Consider the following 27,025-nt stretch of genomic DNA (forward strand, 5'->3'; position numbering starts at 1 on the left):
AGAAAGCGAGCACATTTCCGATCTGGACCGATTGCCTTGAACCGATTTTATATTTGGAATATTTTCATTTTTTGCAGATTTAAATAATTCCATTGTATACATATAGGCCTATAGTATTAATCCAGTATGAATCGCGTTGAAACGGCGACTGTATTTTATTGCATTATAGGTCACACATAGCATCACAACATAATACTGAATTCCTTATGCAACTTTTAGACTTACCAGAACAGTTTTTATGTATCGTACTTGAAATAAAACCTGCAACGGTGGTCAATTCATGAAATATGTGCTAATCTAAAAAGTTGTTATTAGTTCTGTCAATCTGATGGGGTGGGTACCGTGGCGTTCTCTCAAGACAGTTCACAGCTGTAGGGCCGTTCTCGCGAGATCACGCGAGGCGATAAGTTGAAGAAACATGGCGACGTCTAATTTGTTAAAGGTATGAGCTCTTCTATATATCACATTTCTTATTTTGACGCATCGTTCAAATCTAATTTGGGGCACAGATATCGGCGGCAGGCCCGCCAAAAGGATCCACTTTACATTGCCTATGCTTTTCATTGTTCATAAGATGTGAGGTGGAATCAAATGTAACTAGCTTTAAGGTGTTCAAGCTAATGCTAGATGGAGTGCCTGGGCCGTGTACTGGCTAGCTAACGGAACACCGGCTCGTCAAAACCACTCTGTGGTATAGTGTATTTTTAACTCATGAACGATCCCCGTTACCCCATGACCAAGATCTAAGACAAGCAGAAAAATCTGTTTTTTTTTTCCTAATTGAGGTGTTCAAATGTATAGGGATATCCCCAGTGCAATATTTGATCAGGTAGTTTGTATGTTAGCCGCGGTCCTAGCCATGACAGCTGGCCCGCCCCCTCCTTGACAGTTCTAGCAGAGGCTTCCAGTTGCTTTATTATGGGTACTCTCGCACAAATCACATAGTTACGGCTTATCAGTTACCCGTGAAAAGAATACCCATGATTTTGATGTAATTTGAACACGCAGCAGTCTGATTGTGTATTATCGTTCGCTCTCTCTTTCTCAATCTCTCTATCTGCTATTGTGAAATGAAAAATGGTTATTATCCTCTCTTTACTAGTTCTCTACCTTTTCATCCCACCACTTCTGTCTCCTGGTCCATCTCCCTTCTATCGGTCACCCCTATGTCTTTACCGGCTATCATGCTACCAATCCTTTTGTCCTATCTCATAACTTGGCTCACTGTTGCTTATTCACCGTTTTGTCGGTCTCCCTTACCTATGTGTGTGTGTGTGTGTTTTGTATTTCTATATCTCTCTTTCTGTCTCTGTCTGTCTCTGTCCTCCAACCCCTGTGTGTTTCTAGAACAAGGGGTCCCTACAGTTTGAGGACAAGTGGGACTTGATGCGGCCCATCGTTCTCAAGCTGCTCAGACAAGAGCCAGTCACAAAGCAGCAGTGGTTTGACTTGTTCTCGTAAGAGATTCTCCTGTCTACCTTGTCCACCCCCTTTTCTTGCTCTTGCTCTCTCTCTCTCTCTCTCTCTCTCTCTCTCTCTCTCTCTCTCTCTCTCTCTCTCTCTCTCCTACTCTTTCTATTTTTCTCTCTCTCTCTTGACCATAACGCCTTGCAGTTTAGGCATGGTTTTGTCAGAATCATGTAAACCAACATGAAAAAAAGTAAATGTAGGTAAATAAGACAGAAAACATTTATTCTCTATTTTTTTCAAGTTTTATTTCGAAACACAGATTTTGTGCTTTGATTCTGTTAAATAGTTTTGTTCTTCGGGCTGGCCTCTGGAAGGTCATGGATGATTCAAACAGTCCAGTAGCTCAGGTACACATTAAAATCATCAGGTATCACTGACACGTGCAAAGAAAAATCAGGGCTCAGACACTCATACGTCTTACCTAACAGCAGATGGCTTTCACTCAGAACCAGCTCTTAACAGTAGTTGTAGGAAACAGGAAGATAAATGAGTGATCTTGTGCCAATATGTAAACTCTACTGACGCCCATAGAGAATTATTCCCAGATGGTTTTGAATGTTTTTACGGTGGAGGAGGGTGATAATAGCCAACTATTAATACACTGTCTGTTTTACGATGATGCTAAAACGCAATAGAAGCACACTTACGTCTGTGTCAAATCCCAATTGTATTAAGCCTGATTGGTGTGTCTGTGCAGTGTGAGATTTGTACCATTGACTGTGTTGATGTGTCTTCCATGCAGAGATGTCCATGCAGTGTGTCTATGGGACGACAAAGGACCTGCCAAGATTCACCAGGCCCTTAAAGAAGACATCCTAGACTTCATCAAACAAGCCCAGGCTGTAAGGCTTAATGCAATGTGCTATGTACTTAATAAATTGAAAATTGAAAATGTGATAGTGTGATCACGTTTGATCAATGTTCGATAATGTTACGTTGTTGTAATACCCTTCTTCTCCACCATAATGTCATGCAGATATTACAGGTCATACGTTCAAAACTGGAAACCAATTAAACTAGCACCTAATCAGATTTAATTGGTGTGTAATATGTTTGTTACCACGGCAGCGGGTGCTGAGTCACCAGGACGACACGGCGCTGCTGAAGGCCTACATCGCCGAGTGGAGGAAGTTCTTCACACAGTGCGACATCCTGCCCAAGCCCTTCTGCCAGCTGGAGATCACCCTGATGGGCAAGCAGGGCAGCAACAAGAAGACCAACGTGGAGGACAGCATCGTACGCAAGGTGAGAGAGAGAGAGAGGGGGAGAGAGAGAGGGGGAGAGAGAGAGAGAGAGAGAGAGAGAGAGAGAGGGGGAGACACTTAAGGAAAGGGTTCAAGAGACAGCAGAGAACAAGGAGAGCAGAAACAAGATCAAGGAGGAGTATAACATCGTAGGCAAGGTGGGAGAGATGAAGAAAAGGTGGAGAGTGAGGGACAGACACATGAGGGTGGAGCAAAAAAGGACAGCAAGAGCGATAAGAGAACAAGAAGCAAGAACGACCAGAAGACCAACGTGAAGGACAGCGTCGTAAACAAAGTTTGAGGGTGTCACTCAAGAGAGAGACTTAAAAAACGCTCTTAATAAAGAGAGAGGGAGAGTGTTACTTGCTTAAAAACAGTGTCACTCAAAAGAAGGACAGAGATTGAGAAGGAGGTGTCGGGATACAGTCAGTAAAAAGATTGATTGTCAGAACTCAAGAAACAGAAGAAGACGCTACAGAATCCATTCCCATTTTGTTCTTCCTACTGTTTTATAAAACCAAGGAGCTCATTATCTCTGTCCCTCTCATTATCTCTGTTTCTTTCTCTTTCCCCCCCCAGCTGATGCTGGACACGTGGAACGAGTCCATCTTCTCCAACATCAAGAGCCGCCTGCAGGACAGCGCCATGAAGCTAGTCCACGCTGAGCGCCTGGGCGAGGCCTTCGACTCCCAGCTGGTCATCGGAGTACGAGAGTCCTATGGTTAGAGGACATATACAGAGTAGCATATTTATATATATATATATATATATATATATATATATATATATGAATGAATGAATGTATACCTGCACCTTTCCACATAAACAGACGATTGCATTCTTTGTTCAAGTCCTTAGTAGTTGCATTGCCCCAACTTGATGAAATGTGTTGAACCGTATGTGATGAATCTCTTCCTATTTCTCTATCTTTTTCTCTCTTTCTCTTCCTCTCCTCTCCCCCCCAGTCAACCTGTGCTCCAACCCAGAGGACAAGCTGCAGATTTACAGGGATAACTTTGAGAAGGCCTACCTGGACTCTACAGAGAGATTCTACAGAACCCAAGCCCCGTCCTACCTGCAGCAGAACGGCGTCCAGAACTACATGAAATATGTACGTGATAAGTTACAAGCCATCATCATTTTACCCTACCCTAGAAACCGAATGCAATATTACATGGGTTGCATGCAATAACAAACTAGCATTCACATTTAATCTAGTAGAGCTGTTATTTTTTGTGTCACTTCAATTGTTAAGAGGTGTGTGTGTGTGTGTGTGTGTGTGTGTGTGTGTGTGTGTGTGTGTGTGTGTGTGTGTGTGTGTGTGTGTGTGTGTGTGTGTGTGTGTGTGTGTGTGTGTGTGTGTGTGTGTGTGTGTGTGCGCGCGCGGTGTCCTCCCTGCAGGCAGATACCAAACTGAGAGAGGAAGAGAAGCGAGCGCTGCGCTACCTGGAGACGCGGCGTGAATGTAACTCTGTACAAGCAGTGAGTGGCCGCAGGTCGTCTGAACAGTCACCGGCAAAGGGTGTAGTGCGCCGAATTCACCAGTTTGAGCCAATGAGAGCGATCGCTCAGAGAACTGTTACGCCGGCAATCAGTCAAGAGACATTGGCCGCACGACAATATAGAAGTTAGGTTAGGAGCAGAGTTCTCGAGGAACATAATTGTTGTTTATTTCATTGTGGTTTGATTGAAGATGGAATTGCTGTTAGTCAAATCTGCATTTTTATGAATTTGCGTAACTGCGGTGGTGTGGATCTCCTTTTGTTTGTTTGTGTCGTTCTAGCTTATGGAGTGTTGTGTAAACGCACTGGTGACCTCGTTCAAAGAGACGATCCTGGCAGAATGTCCGGGGATGATCAAGCGCAACGAGACCGACAGTGAGTGACCCCCCCCCCTCGGGTGACGCCATGAAACACTTCATTTAACACTTGGAGGAGATGCGTTGAAGCTTGAAATAATTGAGCTAAGCACCCGATCATACTGTAGAATACACTCGAGTGTCGACACACTTAAAACAACGTATTCAAGAAAAACACATCCTGGATTTGAATAGTCTTTTCCACTATGGGAAATAAACCAATGCTCATTAGAATGTAACTATTTACCGTAACTACTATCACTACTTTACTATTCTATCGACATATGCAAGCAACATAACTTTCATAATTATTCAAGTATTATTTTATTTGACCTTATTTTATCGTTTTCTTCTTATTGCACCGTGGATCGGAGATAAACGAATTTTCGAAATTTGGAATTGACAATAAAGTGGACTTTGACTTTGGCTTTGAAATTAGTTGATCGACTTGGCTGAAAGTTAAATCGATAGAATAAATGTTTATTAACCCGTTATGGATACATCTTATTGAAGCAAATCTAGAATCAGTTTCCTTATGAAACTTCATTCGAGCAACTTCCCTTCCGGTGTGAGCTCCATGCTTTGGATGTTACGGCAATTGTCTTCCCCCTTGCGTTGCAGAGCTGCACCTGATGTTTTCCCTCATGGACAAGGTTCCTAGTGGAATCGAGCCAATGCTGAAAGACTTGGAAGATCACATCCTAAATGCTGGGCTGGCAGACATGGTGGCTGCTGCTGAGACTATCACTACTGTATGTACACACACACACACACACACACACACACACACACACACACACACACACACACACACACACACACACACACACACACACACACACACCTATATAAAGTAATACATTTAGGTGAGCATTAATCTATGGTCAGATGGCTGCTGTGATCATTCCTGAGGGGTATTTGAGGTGCATGCACATGTGTGTGTGTGTGTGTGTGTCTGTTAAACCTATTTCTTGGTGTGTGCAGGACTCTGAGAAGTATGTGGAGCAGCTGTTGACTCTGTTCAACCGCTTCAGTAAACTAGTGAAGGAGGCGTTCCAGGACGACCCGCGCTTCCTCACCGCCAGAGACAAGGTCAGTGCAACACACATCTCAACCGTCACACAGCCCTCAGATAAAGGCCTGCTTTGGGGACAATGCTCCAGTTGTTTGTTAGGAGGTCGTTTTTGGTTTAGGGTTAGAAAAATGTATCAATCTACCTTAACAGCGCTGCCCTCGATCAAACAGGGGTTGCTACAACCAAACTGCTGTCTCAGGGTTAAGAGTTGTGGTGGCAGTTTGAAATGTCCTTCTATCAGTGTACTTGACATCACTATAATGGTGTTCCTTTTTGTAGGCGTACAAGACTGTGGTGAATGATGCAACGATATTTAAACTGGAGCTGCCTCTGAAACAGAAAGGGTGAGGATTTTCTGTTTGTTTCCTATCGGGTATTTAGTATACAAGTGTGGTAGAAGTGATTTAAGTGAATTATAATGTACTTTTATGTAAGTTCAAGGACTGTATTGTAATGTAGTATATTCTAATGTCTCCAGTGTGGGCCTAAAAAGCCAGCCAGAGTCCAAGTGTCCAGAGCTGCTGGCCAACTACTGTGACATGCTATTGAGGAAGACCCCTTTGAGCAAGAAGCTCAGCTCTGAGGAGATAGAGCTCAAACTCAAGGAAGTGGTGGGTCCACACACACACACACACACACACACACACACACACACACACACACACACACACACACACACACACACACACGTACACACTTGCACACACATGTACATTAATTACAACGACAAATTACAAGCTCTTACAACAGGGCTATTTAGTTTTTTCTTTAAAAAAACTGGAACTTTTGTATTTCTGTCTGTCCCTGTCCCTTTCTCTCTCTGTGTCTCGCTGCATCTCTCTCCTAGCTGCTGGTATTGAAGTATGTGCAGAACAAGGATGTGTTCATGCGCTACCACAAGGCCCACCTGACCAGACGTCTTATCCTAGACATCTCAGCCGACAGCGAGATAGAGGAGAACATGGTGGAGTGGCTCAGGGTCGGTCACACACTCAATTCTATTTCATATCCCCATGTTGTTTTGCAGAGCTTAAAAACCCAAATTCACCAACTCTTTCCCTTGTTTCCACTCAATATCATTGTTGTGTCTTAGATCAAATCCAATAACTCCAAGATTCACATTAATGATCACCATGAACCTTCCTCTTACTTGGTCTGTCTTGTCTTCTCCCCTTTCTTCTCCACCTCCTGTGTGCTGACAGGAAGTGGGCATGCCAGCGGACTACGTGAACAAGCTGGCTAGGATGTTCCAGGACATCAAGGTGTCCGAAGACCTCAACCAGGTCTTCAAAGAGATGCACAAACACAACCGGCTGGCCCTGCCAGGTAGGACACTCGCACTCGCATTCACACTAACGCTCACTCTCACTCACTCCTATTTTCATATTAACATGGAAGCCAGACCAAAATACTATATGACACTTTAGTATATGCTACAGGCTACAGTCACGCTAATAAAGACAAATAAACAGCTAATAAAAAAAAGAAAATCCTGGCAAAAAGTGTTATCTTGTTTATTTTTGGAGTGCTCACGTCACGTGTAGTATATATTAAAACAATCATTCACCTCGGGCTCTGGGAATAGTGGGGAATAGCCCCCACTATTCACTTCGCCTTCGGCGGATAATTGTTAAATATAATACTCAGAAACACATCAACTTATATTCTGCTTTAGTTTTCTCTTTTTGTTTGGAATAAAAAATCGATCCACCAATCAAACCTTGATTCTGTGTCAAGGCCGCCCAGTCATATTATTGCTATCAACCAAAAGCATAGGAACACGCCGTTGTGCCGGAGTGGGACTTTAAAGGCTGCGTTGTGTCCTCGCCTTCCTGCAGCCGACAGCGTGAACATCAAGATCCTGAACGCGGGGGCGTGGTCCCGGAGCAGCGAGAAGGTGTTTGTGTCGCTGCCCACCGAGCTCGAGGACCTGATCCCGGAGGTGGAGGACTTCTACAAGAAGAACCACAGCGGCAGGAAGCTCCACTGGCACCACCTTATGTCCAACGGCATCGTGGGTCCACCTTCGTTGGCTCCTCCGTCCACTCCTCTCTTCTCTGCTTCCCTGCTCGTTTCCCCACTCCTCCTCATGTCCCTCCTGGATCCTCCTCCTATCCTCTCCTTTTGTTATCTCAACTCTCTGCTCTCGTCCTGAATCCTCCCCTCTTCTCCTCTATACTCCTCTCCCCTCGTCTCCTCCTTTTCTCTACTCCTCCTCCCTTCCCTCTTCAATCTTCTCCTCCTACCGCCACCATTAGCTCTCCTCTTCTCCACCTCCTCGATTAACTTTCCTCCTTCCTCCTCTCCTCCTCTCTTCAGCTCCTCTATTAACTCCTCAATCCTCCTCTCCTCCTTTCCACCTCTTATAACTCCTTCCTCCTTTCCCCCCCCTCTCCATCTCATGGTTAACTCCTCCTCTTCCTCCTCCTCCTCCCCAGATCACCTTTAAGAACGAGGTGGGCCAGTACGACCTGGAGGTGACCACCTTCCAGCTCGCCGTGTTGTTCGCCTGGAACCAGCGGCCCAGGGAGCGAATCAGCTTCGAGAACCTCAAGCTCGCCACCGAGCTGCCCGATGCCGAGCTCCGACGCACCCTCTGGGTCAGCACACACACACAGACGCATGCATGCAACCACGCGCACAGACCCACGCTCACTCACTCACTCACTTTGTTCATTGAAGAATGCACTGTGTGTGTGTGTGGGCGTGGGGGTGTGGGCGTGGGTGTGTGTGTGTGTGTGTGTGTGTGCTGACCCAGAGCGTACGTCGGAGCTCGGCATCGGGCAGCTTAATTTTAGAAGCATTATTTTAAAATGCTTCTAAAATAAATTCTCAACCCAACAGTCATGAAATGTATTCAAAAAGACGCATGGCGCGGTTAAAAAAAACAACCACTGAAACGTTGGTCCCGTCTTGACTTTGTGTTGACGGGGTACATGAGTTTCCCACGTTGTGTGAGGCCAGCGGTTAAAGCGAAGGGGTGCGTGTGTTGTGGTGTGCAGTCGCTGGTGGCGTTCCCCAAGCTGAAGAGACAGGTGCTGTCCTACGCGCCGTCCGTCAACTCGCCCAAAGACTTCACCGACAGCACTCTGTTCTACGTCAACCAGGACTTCTCCCTCATGTAGGCAACCACACACTGTCTGTCTGTCTGTCTGTCTGTCTGTCTGTCTGTCTGTCTGTCTGTCTGTCTGTCTGTCTGCCTGTCCCTCTTGATGCTATGAACTACTTGGAAGGTGTACACAAATAATTTTCTCCAACCAGAATGAGTTTCCCTAATAAATAAATATATCAATACAAATAAATAGACTAAAAATTGATTTATATTCATCCTATTTTCCTGTTGTCGTTTTTTTCTCCTTCTTCAGCAAAAACTCTAAAGTCCAGAAGAGGGGGAAGATCAATCTGATTGGCCGGCTGCAGTTGACCACGGAGCGAATGAGAGAGGAGGAGAACGAGGGCATAGTTCAACTCAGAATACTCCGAACACAGGTACGGTACTGCAGTATGTTCTTTGAGGAAGAACCGCTCAGAATACTCTGAACACAGGTACGCTACTGCAGCTTGTTCTTTGAGGAAGAACAGCTCAGAATACTCTGAACACAGGTACGCTGCTGCAATACATTCTTGCACAAGAAGCACAGTGTCCTCAAAGACGCTGACACTGTTTATTTCATTGCAAGTGTGAGAAAAGGGAGACCTGGCAAGGGAGAGAGGGAGACGGAGCAGGGCTTCCTGTATTACGCATTCTTTAGTTCATCATCAGCGAAGATAAAAAGACAGAAAAGATGCTGAAGATCACACTATTCTTACTCCACCAGCCACCTCTCTCTCGCTCGCTCCTCACCATCTTGCCTGCTTTATGGCAATTATTAATGACCTACTCCTGCTTTCCCTCTCGTCTCCTCTCCATTCTTCTAAACCCCTTCCTACTATCTCCCCTTTCTTCTAAACCCCTCCCTTTTATCTCTCCTTTCATCAAAATCCTTCATACTGTTCCTCATTCCTCCCCACCCCTTCCATCCTTTCTGCTTTCATCCAAATCCCTCTCTCCTACCCCCCCCCCCCCCCCCCCCCCTGCGTCCCTCCGTCATCTCCTCTCTCCTTTCATCTGGACCTCTCTCCCCCCCCCAGGAGGCCATCATCCAGATCATGAAGATGAGGAAGAGGCTGAGCAACGCCCAGCTGCAGACGGAGCTGGTGGAGATCCTGAAGAACATGTTCCTGCCCCAGAAGAAGATGATCAAGGAGCAGATCGAGTGGCTCATCGAGCACAAGTACATCAAGCGGGACGAGACGGACATCAACACCTTCATGTACATGGCCTAGACACGCCCCGAGGGAGGGAGAGAGAGAGAGAGAAAGGGAGAGAGGGAGGGGGAGAGAGAGAGAGAGAGAGAGAGATCTGTTCTCTCTCTCCGCTCCACCACCTGACCTTGTGACCCCACGCTTTACAGACAGTCTGGGAAGGAGGAGGAGCCTGGGTGACACAAGCTTTACAGACAGTCTGGGAAGGAGGAGGAGCCTGGGTGACACAAGCTTTCACTTGAGGAGGAGGAGAAAGAGAAGGTTTCTGCTGGATGAAGTGGTGTCGCTGGCTTGAGGAGAGATACTCTGTTCAGGGAATTTGGGGGGAGGAATAAGAGAAGTGTTTATTTTTGTGTGCGTGCCTGAGAGGGAGAAAGAAGAGAGAGAGAGAGAGAGAGAGAGAGAGAGAGAGGGGCTGAATGCATTGGAGCTGCCAGAAGGGCAGTTTGACCGCAGCGCCCTCTGGTGTCCATAGCGACAGTCTGCCAGCAGTACAGAAGAAGCAATTAGTGACACAATGAAACTGAAGACTTCCTGCCTTACTTTTGCTTGGGGAGGGTTTTTGATTTGGGCGTCGGTGAGGGGAAGGTGAACTAGCTGATATCGATCCGTTTTCTTTTCACTTGATGTCACCTTTGCCAGCTGTAGCTGTTTGGCAGCTGCCATTTTGCTTCCCTCCTCTCTTTTTCTTATTGATTGGGAGCGCAAATGGACTCGAGTGGAGCTGCCAACGAAACAGGAAGAGACAGTACAATAGTATACAATACTTGGAGTATTTTGCCAAATGTGTGTGTGTGTGTGTCTGTGTGTGTGTGTGTGTGTGTGTGTGTGTGTGTGTGTGTGTGTGTGTGTGTGTGTGTGTGTGTGTGTGTGTGTGTGTGTGCAAGAGTCTGCACAGGGAGAGTTGTTGGCCTTTTAAACGTGTGTGTGTGTGTGTGTGTGTGTTCAACAGCATGCTGCTCTGTGATATGTTTGCATTTATGGAGGGTCTGTTAGCAGTCACATCCAAAACACTTTTCTTTCTTTATCAGTATCCATGCTCAGCCTGATTTTGACAGGGAGCTAAACATAAGAGTCTCGTGTTCAAATGCTGGTGAAATGGGCTATCACTAACTTGCAGTTATTGAGATGGCCAGGAGGGGGCGATGTGTCCGTTGGTTAATGAACGTAGTGAGTTGAAAGAGCAGTCCCACAATATGATCAACATGTTAACTCATACTTCTCAATAAACCATATTTTTTTGTTTCACAAACACTAGTAAAAAAACGTTTAACCAAGTCCCAGAATAGGCGAAATGCACAGTCATATTTTTAAAGCATCAATCATTGACTTGTTTACTTTTTTTTGTGTGTTTCGACAATTATGGTGATTAATGGGCTCTGAAGATTATACTATGAAGTGTGTGTGTGTGTGTGTGTGTGTTTGCCCGCGCTCCCGCCCTCCTCAGCCAAACCCTCCAATTAATGAACTTTCACACTGAAAAAAAAGGGGTCTCATTGTCAACAAATCTATGTGTATGTGTACTCAAAAAATCATATCATCAGAAAATACTTTGAGGTAATGGATGCTTTGTGTTGTGTTTGCTGGGGGGGTTAACAAAATGAGAAGATGTGTTGAAAATGGCACGACTCCTTGTTCCAACCACAGTATCTGTAGGCAGAACTATAAAGCCATTTAGTGCCAGGTCTTTAACAAAGCACTTGACGGTGATGTGGGGAAGGCTGAGGGACGATGCTGTGACTCCCTGCTCGGTAGCTGTTGGTGGGTTAAGTTTGGAATCCTTCTGGAGTGTGTGTGTGTGTTCACAATACGTGTGTGAAATATGTCATGACCGAGTGGGGGGGAGAAGGTGTGATTTAGGATTTCAAGAATCACTCATTATGTTCGGTGCTCCTGCAAATACATTTTTGTTTTTTTTCTCTTGAGCAAAAGCACATATCATGTACAAATGGATTGTCACAAAGAAAGATTTGGTGCACTTGTTGAATAGATACAAATTCAAATCCCACCAACATATCCATATCCATAATGGATTGGGATTAGTGTTTTGGGGATGAGGCACTTACGTTTATTATAACCAGTTGAACGGTCCAATCCTGAGAGAGGACCAGGTTCTCTGTAGAGGCAGACCTCTCCTTCTTCCATCAGATGTTTTGTTCAAGGTAGAAGTTTGAGACCTCCAGAGCACAACAGCGGGCGGGGTGAACTAAGAGGAGCACAGCGAACCAGTGGGTTTTCTCCCCGTATTTATTTTGTATTTATGCATTCAAACGGTCCTCTTTTGATCTTTATGTGTGTAAGTTGGGGTTCTTTGTGCTTGTGAGAATTGACACTTTCCTTCAAATGACTTATGAATGATGCTACTGTTTTGGTGAATTAAAGGAAATGGCCATGATGGGATTCTATTTCTGTTCTGTTTTACGTGAACACTGAATTATTGTTTTTTAGCTTTCTCATAGGAAATGCATATCTTCCTTTTCCGTTGCTTTAAGTTACAAGATTGTAAGAATGTGCAGTATTCAGACTTTCCCATTTCCTTTTTTTTTTTTTTTCAGTTTTCCTTTATCTTTAGGACAAGAACAGATGACTCAGTTATATATACATAGTGAAACATGCCAAAAAGCAGATTGGTCAAACTCTCAATGCTGAATGCTGAAATTGGTAGATTGTGTCCTACATCTTAATCAGTAAAGATGGCTCCATTTCCATATGAACAGAAATAATCCAGTTGATTATTTGTTCTATAAGAAGGCAGAATTCTCTAGCCCAGCAAAAAAGTTTGCTTTTACAGCAAACTTCTCAGTATACAGTATGCTCATATTTGTAGCTGCAAGTGCTTTCTCTAAATCTTACGGATACGTCAAATATCCGCTGACGCGTTCAACTTCTACCTGGTGCAGGTAGTTCAAGTAGAACGGTTTTAACAAAGACAAACTGATTTAAACCTGATAACACAAATTATTTACTTGATAACATATTCTTATTTTATGTTCATTGTCTCAAGTACAAGGAAACCTCATCTACCCCCCTCTGTACAATATAGAGTTGTATTTGCTTTGTTTGTCAGAAATACAAGCAGCATTATTTACAGTTGTGAATTGCTTCATGTATCTTTCTTGTTCCCCAGAGGTCACGGAATCAATGCTGGATGCTCACCTGAATGTTGTATGAACACCTTACCAACTTTCTAGCCTAAAGGTTGGACACGTATTCAGAAGAACATCAACTCGTAGTAGTAGTACACTGGGGCCTGCTCTGTGTACCTTGTGATCTGAATTCCACGCAGTAATTACTCTACTGACGACTGTTGGTTACTAAGAAACGCGCGGACATTCGGCAGCCTTGACTGATAAGGAGACCTGGAGAAAATAGATCCATCAACACAGGCGGTGGGTTGCTTTGAATGATTTGAAAGTTCAATCATTTATTTCCTGGCAAAATAAAAATGAATTGTAAAGAGGGTGTCCTATTATTTTTTTTACAAACTCCTTTTTTGCACTTTTGTTTATGTTGACTTGACCATTCTGATGGACTCTTGTTGAATGCACAACATTTTGAAGCAATCAAAACTTTTAATAACTGATCTGGCAAGTTAAAGCCTTTTATTAAGAGCTCTAGTAGTGGGAGGCAAATAAAAAAGAGGTTGATGTCTATATATATATATTTTTTTTTTTTACAAACTATATATAAACTTACAATAGCACAACATCTCCTCCCCGCAAGCCCACAAAGACAAATGCAACTACCAAAAGCTTCTTCTTTTTTTTATTGAAAGCCTATATCGCTTCATGAGAGCTAACGTAATAGGAGATCTGTTTCCTCAGATTGTGAAAGTAATTACAATGATTTTAAATCAATGTGGTTGGTTGATAGATGTTTTCTTAAACATTAGATCATCATTGTTGGATTTCTACTGACCACAAAAATATGTGGCTGTTTCTTTAATGAGCCGTATATTCCATTTGGCCATCTTGAGAGGTAGACTTAATTTGTATATCTTTATATTATCTTATTATGTATTCTTTACCCAAACGCAAATAGCTCATAGTTGTATAGTATTGTAATTATAACTGTAATTATCTTATCGGTGTACTACATCAGAAAGCATATCATTTTAGTCAAAGCAAACATACTGATAAGAACACCCCTTTAAATCGACGGCAACATAGAGTGCCCCAGTCGCTCCGGAAGCAGCGAGAGCCCGGTGTGTGGACGCGCAGCAAACAGTGAGTGAACAGCGGCATTTCTAATAAAAAAAAGTAAAATGTATAGTCATTTCTTTATATGAGTAGGTCGTGGCTTTACCGGATTTACCGTTGGATCGTTCTAAGTGAGTCTTATCCCTGTTAACGTCACATCGGCATGTGAAGTGGACGTTTAAGCTGACATTAGGGCGGTAGCTTAGCCCGCTGCTATGTCAACACTAGCGGCGTTACGGTCGGAGGGTCCACCTTGGCGCTGCGCTATCCAGCAAACAAAAGAACATCACCTCTGCTGCACTGAAATTATTATTTAGACAAGATCGATACACCACATCGAAAACGTAATAAAATAATCGGGTGGGTCATACACTTGGACTGGTATCAGAGCTGCCTTCAACCATAGATTTAACCAAAACGAGAAGCTAGCGTTATTAAACCCATTAGCAACCAGGTTTAAGCTCCCAGGTTGTAGTAGGATGGTAGACATTGGATTTGTGATTTAACCTTTGCTCTATGGATGATTCTGTCTTATGTCACGTTGTGAAGTTGAGGTCCAGGTCTTGATGTCCTGTGGCCTGTCCTGGTGGTGGGGTGAGGGGGGATACTTGGATAAAGCGACTGACCCGGGGTGGGGGGAGTGCTGGTAAACTAATGACGCAGTTGTACACAGTGGCGCTTTAGACTGACATTTGGATGTACTGATTAACATGGTTATGCTGACGCGCTATTCACTTTAGGATTGTAAAGCTCTTGCTTCATTTTCTTGCTTATTTACGTGTGTGGGGGGAGGGTTAATACCGTATGGCTAGCTACGCTTTCCCTTTTTTTAGCTAAACATGACCTATTAACATGTATTCGCTTGTATATATTTTTCCTGTGTTGCGTTTAAGGTGTCCATGTTCTGCCGAATCGTGTTTCATTAAGCATGTTTCACAAATGGTGGGCCGACTCGTAAGTAATCCCTTTGAAAACCCATGGACCAAGAATACACCTTATTATGGTTACCATGAAGATCACTTCATGAAGTGATCTGAACACTGACAATAAGTGTAAGGTCACCTGGAATCTGTTGGTGGTTGGCACCATAGTAAATAGTGGATGGTGGTTGCAGTTTCAGATTATCAGAGTTTTGAAGGCTGTCTTCAAAACTCTGGCTGTGTTTGGTATTGACTTGTGCTTGACTTCAAGTTCAAAGCGCGTTCAAAGCACTTTTATCTTGATAAATATTGAATTAAGTTTATTCTCGGAACACGCCTTGGTGTGAACTGCTGTCACTATTCGGGTGGTTCATTAGTGAGCATGTTATCATTGTCCTCCATTCGGTTTCATTCCCGAATCACTCAGATTTGAATGGGATGCGGGAAACTAGATAAATACAGGTACGCTCATTAAGGTTTTTTCCGATTGACGTCTAGACGTGTATCTGCTGAGGTGTATTCATTTCACCGGCTCTTCATTGTTGTGTTTCTGCCAGCACCGACTCGGCTCATGAAGCCCAAGGACAACATGGCGATGCCGGTGAAGAAGAAGAGGAAGTTCCCTGGCGCGGAGGACCAACGGATCAGAAAGTGTAAAATCACAAGGTGAACATTTCATACATCCTCGTTCCGCACCTTCGGTGCATCAGCCAATGACGAGATAAGAATTGGACCTGCATTATTCCTCTGCATCAGCCAATGACGAGATAAGACTCTGAACTGCTTTATTCCTCTGCAAGGGAACATTTTGTTTGTGTGGATTCAGAACTCTGACCTCTTCATTGGCATTTGGATTTGAAATGGTTGAGGTGCATTCATTATACTTCTGACAGTAGCTATAGACGGGACAAACAATTTCCAAATTTCCCAATAGGGCTCCAAATGATCAAAACAACAAAAGGAAGAGTGCAACTACAGATAAAGAAATTGCCAAATAATGATTTAGGGGCAGCAGTGCTGAAGTATAGTTTAAAAGCATCCTCAGTGATGGTAGAAGTCAGTGGGTTCAGAAGGGAGCTTGTTGAATACTGTTACTGTAGGAGCATTCTTCTTGCTCTGCTTGTGTCTCTCAGTGAGTCTGCGGCACTTGGCTGGCTGCGCCGGGGCAGCGTGTTGCTTGGGATAGAGTGACTTGCAAATGGTAGAAAGCAACAGGAGCCCTTCAGAGTGTGTGTGTGTGTGTGTACTTAAACCTGGAGCCCTTCGCTTATTTTTACAAGACAATGCAGCACACAAATGTATTTGATTTTTTTTCCATAATATTATATAATGGAAAATCACACCAGCATTGGCATATGTTGTCCATCCCAAAATACTCCCAAGAGTGTATTTATTTCAACAGTAGCCATCACAGTCCAGTATTCAGCTCTACTATAGTGTAGTATACGATACTAAATAAGTTATCAAGGTTAAATCTGGTCAATGCTTTTACCTCCTGTGATTGCATACCATGTGAAACTAAAAGTATAGTTCCATCGACCGGTTTCCGTAGTCTTGAGAGAAAGTATGTTGGGTTGTGTGTGTGTGTGTTGACAGCTCGTTCTACGCTACAGCCTTCAGTTTTTACTATAAGCTCCGCCCAGGCTTCTCATCCAATCATAGACCTCGCAGTGATCTACACTATAGACTACAGGACAACTTCAGAGCCAGCCTTTCTGCTTTTTGTGTGCCCTTGGACCGTCAATGTATAAAAATTGTCTACAGTTTGCGCTTGTGATGCACAGATGTATAAGAAATGGCACATTAAATTTTCCACTGATAATATGTGATACAACATTTTCACTTCCTGAGGACGTGGCCAATTTAGTGCATTCCCCTGAAACCTTCGATTTATACCCATTGCCATCTTTATTGCGCTAGCGCTCTACAATTATATTGTATTGACAAGGAAGTCAGTTATTTGGAAACTTACAGGAATAGTTTTTTGGAAAGCAAACGTGATTGAGAGCACGATGCTTATGTAGTTTATATTTAGACAGTAAAGGCTGACCTTTATTGGTGGTCTTTAATGTGGATGATGATGATGATGATGATCTCCTGTGTCCCTCCAGCTTCACGACAAGAACCCCGCTCCATGGGGAGCATGTGCTGGGCCCAGAGAAGACCTTCTCCACTAAGAAGTGCATGGCCTGGTTCCAGGTGTATGCCGGTCCAGACCACGTCCTGGGCCCAGATGGAATGGAGAAGTTCTGTGAAGACATCGGGGTGGAACCGGAGAATGTGAGTCTCGCGTGAGCAGCCGTTTTCGCCCCCCCCCCTGTCCTCGTCTCAGCCAAATGGGATGAGTCAAAGGCCTGTGTCCTCTGACTCATCCATAGGGGGAAGAGTCAAAGGCCTGTTTCCCTCATAGAAACGGGTCCCCCTTATTAATGAGCAGGCAGCAGCTTTGCTCTATGGTGCCTTAAGGCAGGCTGTGTGAACATTGGGTATCGAACCCAGTACCTTTTTGGGTTTTCAGCCGAGCACGGAAGCTGCTACGCTGTCTGGCCTTCTGGAGTCCAACGCGGGTCGCTGGCAATATGATTTTAGATGCTGCTGTGTAGCTTAATTTGTTTGACTACATACGGGTAGAAGGAACAGTGGGTCTAGGCTTGAACGCAACATTGATGATGCAACAAAAAAAATGCCACCGCCAACAATGTGGACCAATATTGTTTTGTTATTTTATTTTGCTCTGTACTTTCCCTTGATTGATGATGCAAAAAAGGAAGCCACAGCCAACAATGTGGACCATTTCTTCTCTCCTCCCCTTCACTAGGTTGTCATGTTGGTCCTAGCCTGGCGATTACGGGCTGTTAATATGGGTTTTTTTACTAAAGAAGAGTGGCTCGAAGGAATGTCCTTATTAAAGTAAGTACTCCTCTCCCATCCTCCCGCGTCATTTGACCGCCGGCTGTAAGGCTCCACGCCCATACCTGCAGACAGGTCCCTAAACCTCTGCCATGATCCCCCCCCGCTCCCCAGGTGTGACAGCACAGAGCGGTTACAGAGCAAGATGGAGGACCTCCGCTCTGGCCTGAACGACGCAGCGCTCTTTAAAAACATCTACAGATATGCCTTTGACTTCGCCAGGGTGAGTAGGTCTGGTGGACCCGAGTTAGGACTCTGGGATGGGATTTAAAAGATAACGCCACAATACTGTACGGGGTGTTTTTAAATACTTTTAAAATAGTGAGTAGGAATATGAGTGGAATGAAACCACATTTCGTAACTAGGTAAAAGAAATGACCGATATTCTTGAATGATTGTCATTCATTGGTTTCTACCATTGTTTTAATTCAAATCGGTCACTCAGACGACATCATGTTACAGTACAGTATTTGAAATAATGCTGATGCTGCCGGCACTTCACTGCTGCTGCATCTTGATGGCTCGTCTCCATTCTCCCTCCCTCTGTCTCCCCCCCCCCCCCCCAGGATAAAGACCAGAGAAGTCTGGACATGGACACAGCCATGTCCATGCTGGACCTGCTGCTAGGGAGGACGTGGCCTCTCTTCCCCCTCTTCCACAAGTTCCTGGAGGTACCACGCCTATTCCGATGTACTCAGCATGTACGCACTTGACCCCGTTCTACCATTGCTCATGTGACCACTGAGCCAATGGCCGCTTCCAAAGGCCCACGGTTTTCCCTCCCGTGAAGGACCTATTTATACGTCAGGAATCTGGCTGTCTGCTGATGCGGCTTCCTAGTGGTGACGTTGCAACATCAGGTGGTTCTGAAATGAGCATGAACATGTTTCTGACGTCTAGCACTGCGTTAACCCCAACTCTCACAACAAAAAAAGGGTCTTGAAAAGCCGGATCCCAGCCAGCAGGATCCTAATCGCAATCCTCAACAGGTTATCACACGCTGGCTCTATCGTGTGTGTCGTGTAGTGGAGAGTGTAGTAGGTTATGAGTGCCACAGACGAGTTTAGCCTGGGGTACAGGGAGTGCAGCAGAGCAGGATTACTGAGCACGCTGCTTTGAGTATCGCTGTCAACGCAGTATGATTGTTTACAGCGTCACCTTTGACCTTTCACACCCAGCTCTGGGGCAGGATCGAAGTTTAATCGAATCGACTAATTAGTCTATTAAATGTCAGAAGTTCTGAATCCAAAGTGATGTCTTAAATGCTTGTATCTGAGAGGCAGGCAAGCAAACTAAATGATTACTTTTTTTAATTCGCCATAAACCAAATATTTTAATTGAACTGTCTGTAACACTAAGCAGTCCATTTTTCTTTGTGTCTGATAAAAAGTAGTAAATATATACAAAAATTTGATTTGTTTTTTCTGTCTGACAAAAGGGCCGAACCCTTATCTGCTCATTCATGTGTATCTAATGTACACATGAATAATAACCCCGACCTGCTCATTCATGTCTATCTATGTACACATTAATTCTCTTTGGATACAATTTGTGGCTGAATATCTTGCAATAGAAAAAAAATATGAATAATTATTTATGGTTGTCAATAAAGGTAAATAGTAACCTGCCCTCGTTTAAAAAAAAAGAAGAAAAAAACGGCAAAACCAACTGTGACCTGACCTCTACCCCCCCCCCCTCGCCCTGGACTCTCTGCCCCGCAGCAGTCCAAGTACAAAGGGATGAACAAGGACCAGTGGTACAACGTCCTGGAGTTCAGCCGCACCATCAGCACAGACCTCAGCAACTACGATGAAGACGGAGCGTGTGAGTGGCCTTTCTGTCGGCCCCCCCGGGGGCCCGGCTCCCTGGGGCCCCCAGTCTGAATCTGTTAGACTGAACCCCCATGAGCTCTATTGAAACCCTACAGCTATGCTCTAGGATCATTTTAGTGCCTTTTTTTTATTTTTTTATTCTAACGCTACAAATTAAAAGTCAAAATGAGGCAGGTGGTCCATAAGCCTCAATGAAGGAGCCCTCGGTCTCTTGTTTAAAAGTGGCAGGGCGCTTGGCTCTTCCCAAGGATTCCCTGTGTGGAGATGTTGTCTCGCTCGAGCCATGAGAAGCTGTGAAGGTGTGTCCCTCTGCTTGTATTTTGTAACTTGTATTGAGATGTAATCTGTCTCTGTTCCTTCTGTCCGTCTCTCTGTCTGCGTCTGTCTGTAGGGCCCGTGCTGCTAGACGAGTTTGTGGAATGGCAGAAGACTCGGCCGATAGCCTCATAGCGGTGGATCTCAACCAAACCAACCCTGAGGAAGAGGGGGGGGGGGGGGGTGGGGTGGGGGGGGAGACGCTCGCTCACTCACTCACTCACCACAAAACGGAAACAGAAAAACCAGGTTGAGGGTTCTCAGCTGTACTCTGGACTACAGACTCATCCGATGAACTACATAAACACTCATGCTTATGGGTTACAAGCACATGCATGTACACACACACACACACACACACACACACACACACACACACACACACACACACACACACACACACACACACCATACTTGCAAACACTCACGCACTCCACAGATCACTCAATGGCCCTGTTCACTCTCCAAGCAGCCGTTTGAGCCGTTAATCTCATGAGAGACTTTATACAGTGTTAATTTAAAAAAGATCGGAAAAATAATAATGGGGCGGGGGTTGGTACGTAGAGGGTTGGGGCGGGGGGGGGGGGTTCATATTTCATTTGTAACCACGGTTTATAATGAGTATTGTAAAATCGGTTGTGGAATTGATCCGTTCTGTATAATTCTAGGTTTATTCCCTTTTTTGAGTCTTAATTTGTTTATAGTTTTCAGAAGAAGAATAAAAAAAGCTGAATTGTGTTAAATTGTACAGTCATTATTGTATTATCTTATTTTATTAATTGCTCATTGTGTTATATGATGGGGCCTTTGATGTTTTGACGGCGGGGTAGATTGTGATGTGTATGAGTAGTCCTCTGTAGGGGAGCGGGGACTTTTCAGTAGGTCTGAAGAACCACATGTCCCAAAGGTTCTCCCCAACATCCAGGAGAACACCAAGATGCTTCCAGTATTAAAGGCTTAATATGAATGAAATATCAATCTGTGACGGAGTGGGTTTAGTGTGACTAATGGATGTGGATCAATCTTGCTAGTTGGGGCCTAAAACATTTTTTTGTTTGGTTCCGGTTTCCGACCAACCCTGTCAATTTATGTGCGACCCAAATTATTTTATGAGCTTTATAAAAAAAATATATATTTTTTTTGATGCAAACTATAATTAAGTATTGGTACAGCACCTCTTCATTCTGTACAAGGATGAGCGAATTTTCTCGTTTTTAAATGAAAACAACCTACCAATCATTCGCTGCCGCTGGAAAAAATAAAATAAAAAAATAAAAAAAATTCCCTACCTACCCATGACCTCAACAGGAACCAAACTTTTTTTTTTTTTAGGCCTAGGCTATGTGGCCGTTCTGTCTGGTCCGTTTCAAGAAAGCTCCAGCATAAACGGCTCAATTCTTGCCATGCTCGTTTTTAATAAGTAAATTATCATCATAGTGCTCAATCGAATTTTCCTGTGAAGGCACATTCTCTCCATAATGGATAAACATTGGTCAACTTAAACAAGACGTGCTGTACTAGACCGGTGTGGACGGCCAGCAGTAAGCGGGGCTGACGGTGCCTGACCTCGGCCTGTCACTGAAGTCAAAAGCAGCTCTGGTTTTATAAATCCATGTTGAAGAAAGGAGCTGGGGAGAAGGGGGGGCTGGGACATCGCTCCTCCAACCCCGGCCCCCCACTGGGGAGAGTCAGGGGGCCGGCCGTAGCGGCGGCCATGATGGAGCTGAGACGTGTCAGTGACAGCGAGCGCTGTTTGAGCCTCGGGGCGGGGTCTAACTCGATGGAGGCGGGGCTAGGCAGGTGGCTGTACCTCTGGCCCTCGTCGTCGTACTGGTACAGGCGAATCACGCGGCTCCTCCGGCCTCGGGCGACGCCCGACCTGGGTGTGCCCTCGGCTCCTCGGTCGTTTTCGTTCACTTGTTCCCTCCCTTCCTTTCCCTTTTCACGCTTTTCCTCGTCCTGTGCGTCTGAGGACGAGTCGCTGTTGTCGTCTTCTGAGGAGTCGTCGCCGTGCCCCTCGCCCCCTCCCTCCTCCTGGTGCTCCTCTCCAGTGCTGGCGGTCTCCATCGGCCCCTCCACCACCACCTCCTCCCCCTCTGCCATGCCGTTGCTCTTCCTCCCTGTCCCTCCTCTTCCTCCTGCTTCGCTGCTGCCCTCGGTTATGGTTACCGTTGGAGACCGTTCTCCACTTGCCCTGCTCTCCTCCCTAGTTACCCCTGCCTCCCCCTCCCTGATGCCTCTCCTCTCCACTATCACCTCCTCCATCTCCTTCTCCCCTGGCTCTCCCTCTGTGTTCTCCTCCTCTGCCCTCCTATCGCTCCTCTCCTCTATCAGCTGCCCCACCTCATCCGTCTCCCCCACTCTGCTCCTCTCCTTCAGCCGCTCCTCCACCTCCTTCTCATCTTTCTCCCCCTCTCTGTTCCCCTTCTCTCTGCTCTCTCTCCTCTCCTCCATCTCTTTCTCCTCCTTCCTGCTGTCTCTCCTCTCCTCCATCTCTTTCTCCTCCTTCCTGCTGTCTCTCCTCTCCATCTCTTTCTCCTCCTTCCTGCTGTCTCTCCTCTCCTCCATCTCTTTCTCCTCCTTCCTGCTGTCTCTCCTCTCCTCCATCTCTTTCTCATCCTTCCTGCTCTCTCTCTCCTCCATCTCTTTCTCCTCCTTCCTGCTGTCTCTCCTCTCCTCCATCTCTTTCTCTTCCTTCCTGCTGTCTCTCCTCTCCTCCATCTCTTTCTCCTCCTTCCTGCTCTCTCTCTCCTCCATCTCTTTCTCATCCTTCCTGCTGTCTCTCCTTTCCTCCATCTCTTTCTCTTCCTTCCTGCTGTCTCTCCTCTCCATCTCTTTCTCCTCCTTCCTGCTGTCTCTCCTCTCCTCCATCTCTTTCTCTTCCTTCCTGCTGTCTCTCCTCTCCTCCATCTCTTTCTCCTCCTTCCTGCTGTCTCTCCTCTCCTCCAACTCCTTCTCCTTTCCCCTGCTCTCTCTCCTCGCCTCCACACATCCCTCCTCTGGCTCCCCCTCTTTCCTCTCCTTCATCCTCTTCTCCGCCTCCTCCTCCCCCTCCCCGGCTCTCGTCCTCTGCACCTCCTCCTGGGCTAGACCCCGCCCCTCCAGGGGTGCGGCGGCCCGCGGCTGCTCCCCGCTCTTGTGCCGGCAGCTCCTCTGGGGCTTGGGGGGCCACGGTGGGCTGGAGGAGCGCGTGGAGTCCAGGGTGGTCTCGCCCCGGGCTGAGTCGCTGTCATCGTAGAAAACACCGCTGTCGTCTGGGACCTCCAGGGTTGTCATGGTCACCTGGCAGCCACGCCCGGTGGGTGGTCCTCGTCGTAGTGATTGGATCTTACCGGAGACGACCCGCAGACACCTGAAGGGAAAGCGTTTGGTTGTTCTGCACTTGTGGCCAAACAAGAGTCTGCAGTGGCAACAGTATTAATGGTCTCTGCTTTGGATATGTGAACACGTGAACGTGCACTATGTACTGTGTAGGAGATCTCCCTGAGTGTTTATTTTATTAAGATACTGATTAAGTTGCCTCGGATAAAAGCGTCTGCTAAATGTAAAATGTAAATGTTTGTTATTCTGTGGGTGTGTAGCTTGATTTAACCTTATCCACAAATAACTCGGCATTACCTCTTACACAGCCTATCGTCATTGTTTTCTACTTGAGCAGTGTGACGTGTACGTTTGAGAAGAGATGTCCTGACCCACCTGAGGACTTGGGGCTGGCTCAGGACTCCGGCACTGAAGCCCACCACGAAGGTCAGCAGCACCGACGCCACCACTGCCCCAACAAACACACTGTTTGTAACACCTGCCTTCCCCGAGCCAGACGGGTCCTTCCTGGATCTCGACTGGACCGGATCCTGTCTGAAGCCTGGCTTGGTCGAGCTTCCCGGTGCCATTTGTCGGTCAGGACTGTTTTGTAAACCAATGTTGACCTGGTAAGGCCAGAGTGTAGTTCTGCTCTTGGCCACTAGGAGGCAATAGTAGAGGCCGCTATGGTGAACGCTGACGTTGGCTATGAAGAGGCTCCCGTCGCTTAGCATGGAAAGAGCGGGGTCAAGGTCGCCGCGGTTACCATGGTTACGGAGTGGGCCGAATGGGGTCTGCCAATATCGGATCACGCCTGAGGATGGAACATTTTCAAGCAACGTTTAATGAAATGCAGACTCCAGAGAAATTATTTCCATGCCTCTTGAAGAATGTCAAAAGTCATAAGTGAACATTATTGAACGAAGCATACTTAATTTTTCCCTAGAAATGTATCGGTTAAAAACCCTGCAAACCAGTTTTACAAACAAACCAAAACTCAGGGAATGCACTCACGATACGTTCTTTCCCCTTTGTGTTTCTTAAAATAGTGACCGCTTTCCTCCCCAGTTTTCAAACGACCCTGTGGTATTAATGTGCTTCATTTCTGTTAAATCTGATCTGGTAGTTTTCTAGGTTTCTATGAGTCCAATACGTCACACAGACAACTCTTCCTATTAACTTGTATGTTCATGTAAACAGACTAGTATTCATTTGTTTGTACCTGACATGCTTCGACTACATGCTTCGACTACTTACTGCAGTCTTCTTCAGAAGTAGAAAACAGACATGTTTCGACTACTCCCTGCAGTCTTCTTCAGAAGAAGAAGACTACATGAACATACAAGTTAATATATCAGTCTTCTTCAGAAGAAGAAGACTGCAGGAAGTAGTCGAAGCATGTCAGGTACAAACAAATGAATACTTGTCTGTTCACATGAACATACAAGTTAATATATCAAGTTAGATTTCATGAACTTTTTTGAGAGACAACTCTCCCTGTATGTAAATACATTCTGACCTTTGACACCGTTACCTGGGCTGTGCTGGGGCTGGTATCATAGGCAGCCCATCCCATAATGACTTTATGGGGATGATGGCTGGTTTAGGCAGCCTCACCTGGCCCCAGTCCGACTGATCAGCCATCATTGCACACACTCAGGGAGAAATCCTACATTGTAGCATGGATCACCATCTTCTTGTCATGTGTCTGCAAACTCCACAATAACCCGGCTTTCAACCCCGCCACCCTGCGTGGCGTGGTGTCTGGAGAAGCCCAGGACACGCCACCTAGGGGAGTGTGGCAGCCACCTTGGTGGCGTGTAGCATCGTATTTGCTGCAGACGTCATCCACTCACCTGTATGCGTTCTGTCCCCACAACGTAAGGCCAGTTCTGTCGAGGGATGAGCATTTACCCTGATGGTTTGGCCCGGGGTGAGAGCGCCTCCTGTTGTTGAGGCTGGACCAATCAGAAACGCAGCCAGAACCGCTAACATTTGGCTTCGAGTGGTTACCATCTTTATGGCCAGCCCCTAGACCGAGGAACACGCACGCACAAACGCGCACACACACACACACACACACACACACACACACACACACACACACACACACACACACACACACACACACACACACACACACCAGGGTTATGACTTCTGGACACACACTTCTTTGAGGCCCCCACGGTGGAAGTGATGTTGGTCAGACCCTCTCGTTAAAAGTCACATTCCATGACCGGGGCAACCAGCAAGTTGACAACCATCTACCCAACATGGGCCCAGTGGCCGCTTTAACAACACAGCTCTCTGGGCAAGAGGACGAGGCACAAGGAATAAACGTGCACTGTTTTCATCCATATGTGTTCCGAATAAGTGTGTCGGTAAGGATTTTGTGCAAGTCTCTCAAATGAATACCAATTCATGGCTCTCTACCTTTACCACCAGAAATATAGCAACACAAATTCCTCTCTCCAATTATTCACCAGGTTAAATCAGTGACCACCACTCATGCTGCAGCCAGGAGACCACATGTCCAACGATGTAGAATATGTTTTATTCCCGAATACAGAACATATACTCGTGGCTGGCCCTGGGAATAACTGTAAGATCAACAGCCCAAGGCTGTAGAAGGGAGTCAACTGGTTTGGGTGTTTCTTTAAACAGACAACGCTGCAAATTCAATCACCTTCAAATCACAGACTGGAACATGGCTGGACCGGACAAGAATAACAACAGACTGGAACAGATGGAACAGTGAGATGGCGTGTCCCTGAATGTTTCCAATACTTACACTCAAGCTGTGGAGCTGTCTCTTCCGACCAGGGAATGGCTTATCCTAACAATATGAGCTGGAGATGCCTTTTTTACCCATCTGTATTCCAAGTGTAAAGTGCAGTGTCTCACATGACATTTGCAGTGTCTTGTCCCAGAGGATGTTAAAGATTAATAGCATCAGAAAAAGAGACACACACACACACACACACACACACACACACACACACACACACACACACACACACACACACACACACACACACACACGTTCTTAGACCTTTTTGCACAGCCACCATTCACAAAGAACATCATCGTCCCTTTGCTATTCTTTAATTGCCTTTCTCAATGTGATTTGTCAAATCCATTTGAATTATTGTTATTGTTTAACTTTTAATGATATATAGACCTTGTTTAGACTATGTTTCTTGTACATTCGTTTGTATTGTATTGTTGTATGATTTCCTTTTCGTAAAGTACATTATTTTGTTTTCATGTTATGTGGAGTATTTGAGAGATTTCCCATTTGAAAATAAACAGTTCAAGGTGTTCCATTTTTTAAAAATGTATTTCCACGAGAAGTTGTTATGGTTATTATGGTTATTACCCAAAGAGCTTGACCGCCCAAATTCCTCTTTAGCGTAATTGCTTTCTTTGGTCAACATTTCTGTAATTACAATTTTGGCCACAAGAGGCCAGTCGTGTCTAATAAACGTTGTGTGTGTAACAAATCTTTTATTTTCCGTCACAAGTCCGAAAACGTCCATATACCACGCTTCGTGTTTAATTATATTTAATAACCAGGCCTATACATTACAACATTGG

The 27,025-nt window shown here is 45.4% G+C and overlaps 3 protein-coding genes across 6 annotated transcripts; 2 read left to right on the forward strand and 1 right to left on the reverse strand.

Annotated features, from left to right (window-relative positions):
* Nucleotides 1-357: 357 nt before the first annotated feature.
* Nucleotides 358-10,017, forward strand: LOC132474479 (cullin-5). Its single transcript, XM_060075220.1, has 19 exons — nucleotides 358-442; nucleotides 1,348-1,457; nucleotides 2,213-2,312; nucleotides 2,539-2,715; nucleotides 3,294-3,435; nucleotides 3,680-3,825; nucleotides 4,116-4,196; nucleotides 4,498-4,591; nucleotides 5,194-5,324; nucleotides 5,557-5,664; nucleotides 5,927-5,991; nucleotides 6,126-6,258; nucleotides 6,495-6,626; nucleotides 6,850-6,973; nucleotides 7,486-7,661; nucleotides 8,086-8,247; nucleotides 8,650-8,768; nucleotides 9,013-9,136; nucleotides 9,779-10,017. The coding sequence occupies exons 1-19, from the start codon at nucleotides 419-421 to the stop codon at nucleotides 9,971-9,973; spliced, it is 2,343 nt and encodes a 780-aa protein (XP_059931203.1). The 5' UTR covers nucleotides 358-418; the 3' UTR covers nucleotides 9,974-10,017.
* A 4,039-nt stretch (nucleotides 10,018-14,056) lies between these two features.
* On the forward strand, nucleotides 14,057-20,871 carry LOC132474506 (DCN1-like protein 5). 4 transcript variants are annotated; one of them, XM_060075263.1, is made up of 8 exons: nucleotides 14,057-14,178; nucleotides 15,629-15,737; nucleotides 17,183-17,351; nucleotides 17,890-17,981; nucleotides 18,096-18,204; nucleotides 18,548-18,652; nucleotides 19,703-19,805; nucleotides 20,205-20,871. In XM_060075263.1, exons 2-8 carry the CDS (start codon nucleotides 15,643-15,645, stop codon nucleotides 20,261-20,263), a joined length of 732 nt encoding a protein of 243 aa, XP_059931246.1. In that variant the 5' UTR covers nucleotides 14,057-14,178; nucleotides 15,629-15,642; the 3' UTR covers nucleotides 20,264-20,871. The 4 variants fall into 4 exon arrangements, with proteins under 4 accessions (XP_059931246.1, XP_059931245.1, XP_059931248.1 ...); XM_060075262.1 differs by having other exon boundaries at nucleotides 14,135-14,282; XM_060075265.1 differs by lacking the exon at nucleotides 14,057-14,178 and adding an exon at nucleotides 14,350-14,495.
* A 650-nt stretch (nucleotides 20,872-21,521) lies between these two features.
* Nucleotides 21,522-26,354, reverse strand: LOC132474480 (DNA ligase 1-like). Its single transcript, XM_060075221.1, has 4 exons — nucleotides 26,220-26,354; nucleotides 25,285-25,459; nucleotides 23,825-24,242; nucleotides 21,522-23,480 (listed from the first exon to the last, which is right to left on the reverse strand). The coding sequence occupies exons 2-4, from the start codon at nucleotides 25,442-25,444 to the stop codon at nucleotides 21,731-21,733; spliced, it is 2,328 nt and encodes a 775-aa protein (XP_059931204.1). The 5' UTR covers nucleotides 25,445-25,459; nucleotides 26,220-26,354; the 3' UTR covers nucleotides 21,522-21,730.
* Nucleotides 26,355-27,025: the final 671 nt, after the last annotated feature.

The sequence above is a fragment of the Gadus macrocephalus genome, chromosome 16 (assembly GCF_031168955.1).
Source record: "Gadus macrocephalus chromosome 16, ASM3116895v1".
Classification (NCBI taxonomy): domain Eukaryota; kingdom Metazoa; phylum Chordata; class Actinopteri; order Gadiformes; family Gadidae; genus Gadus; species Gadus macrocephalus.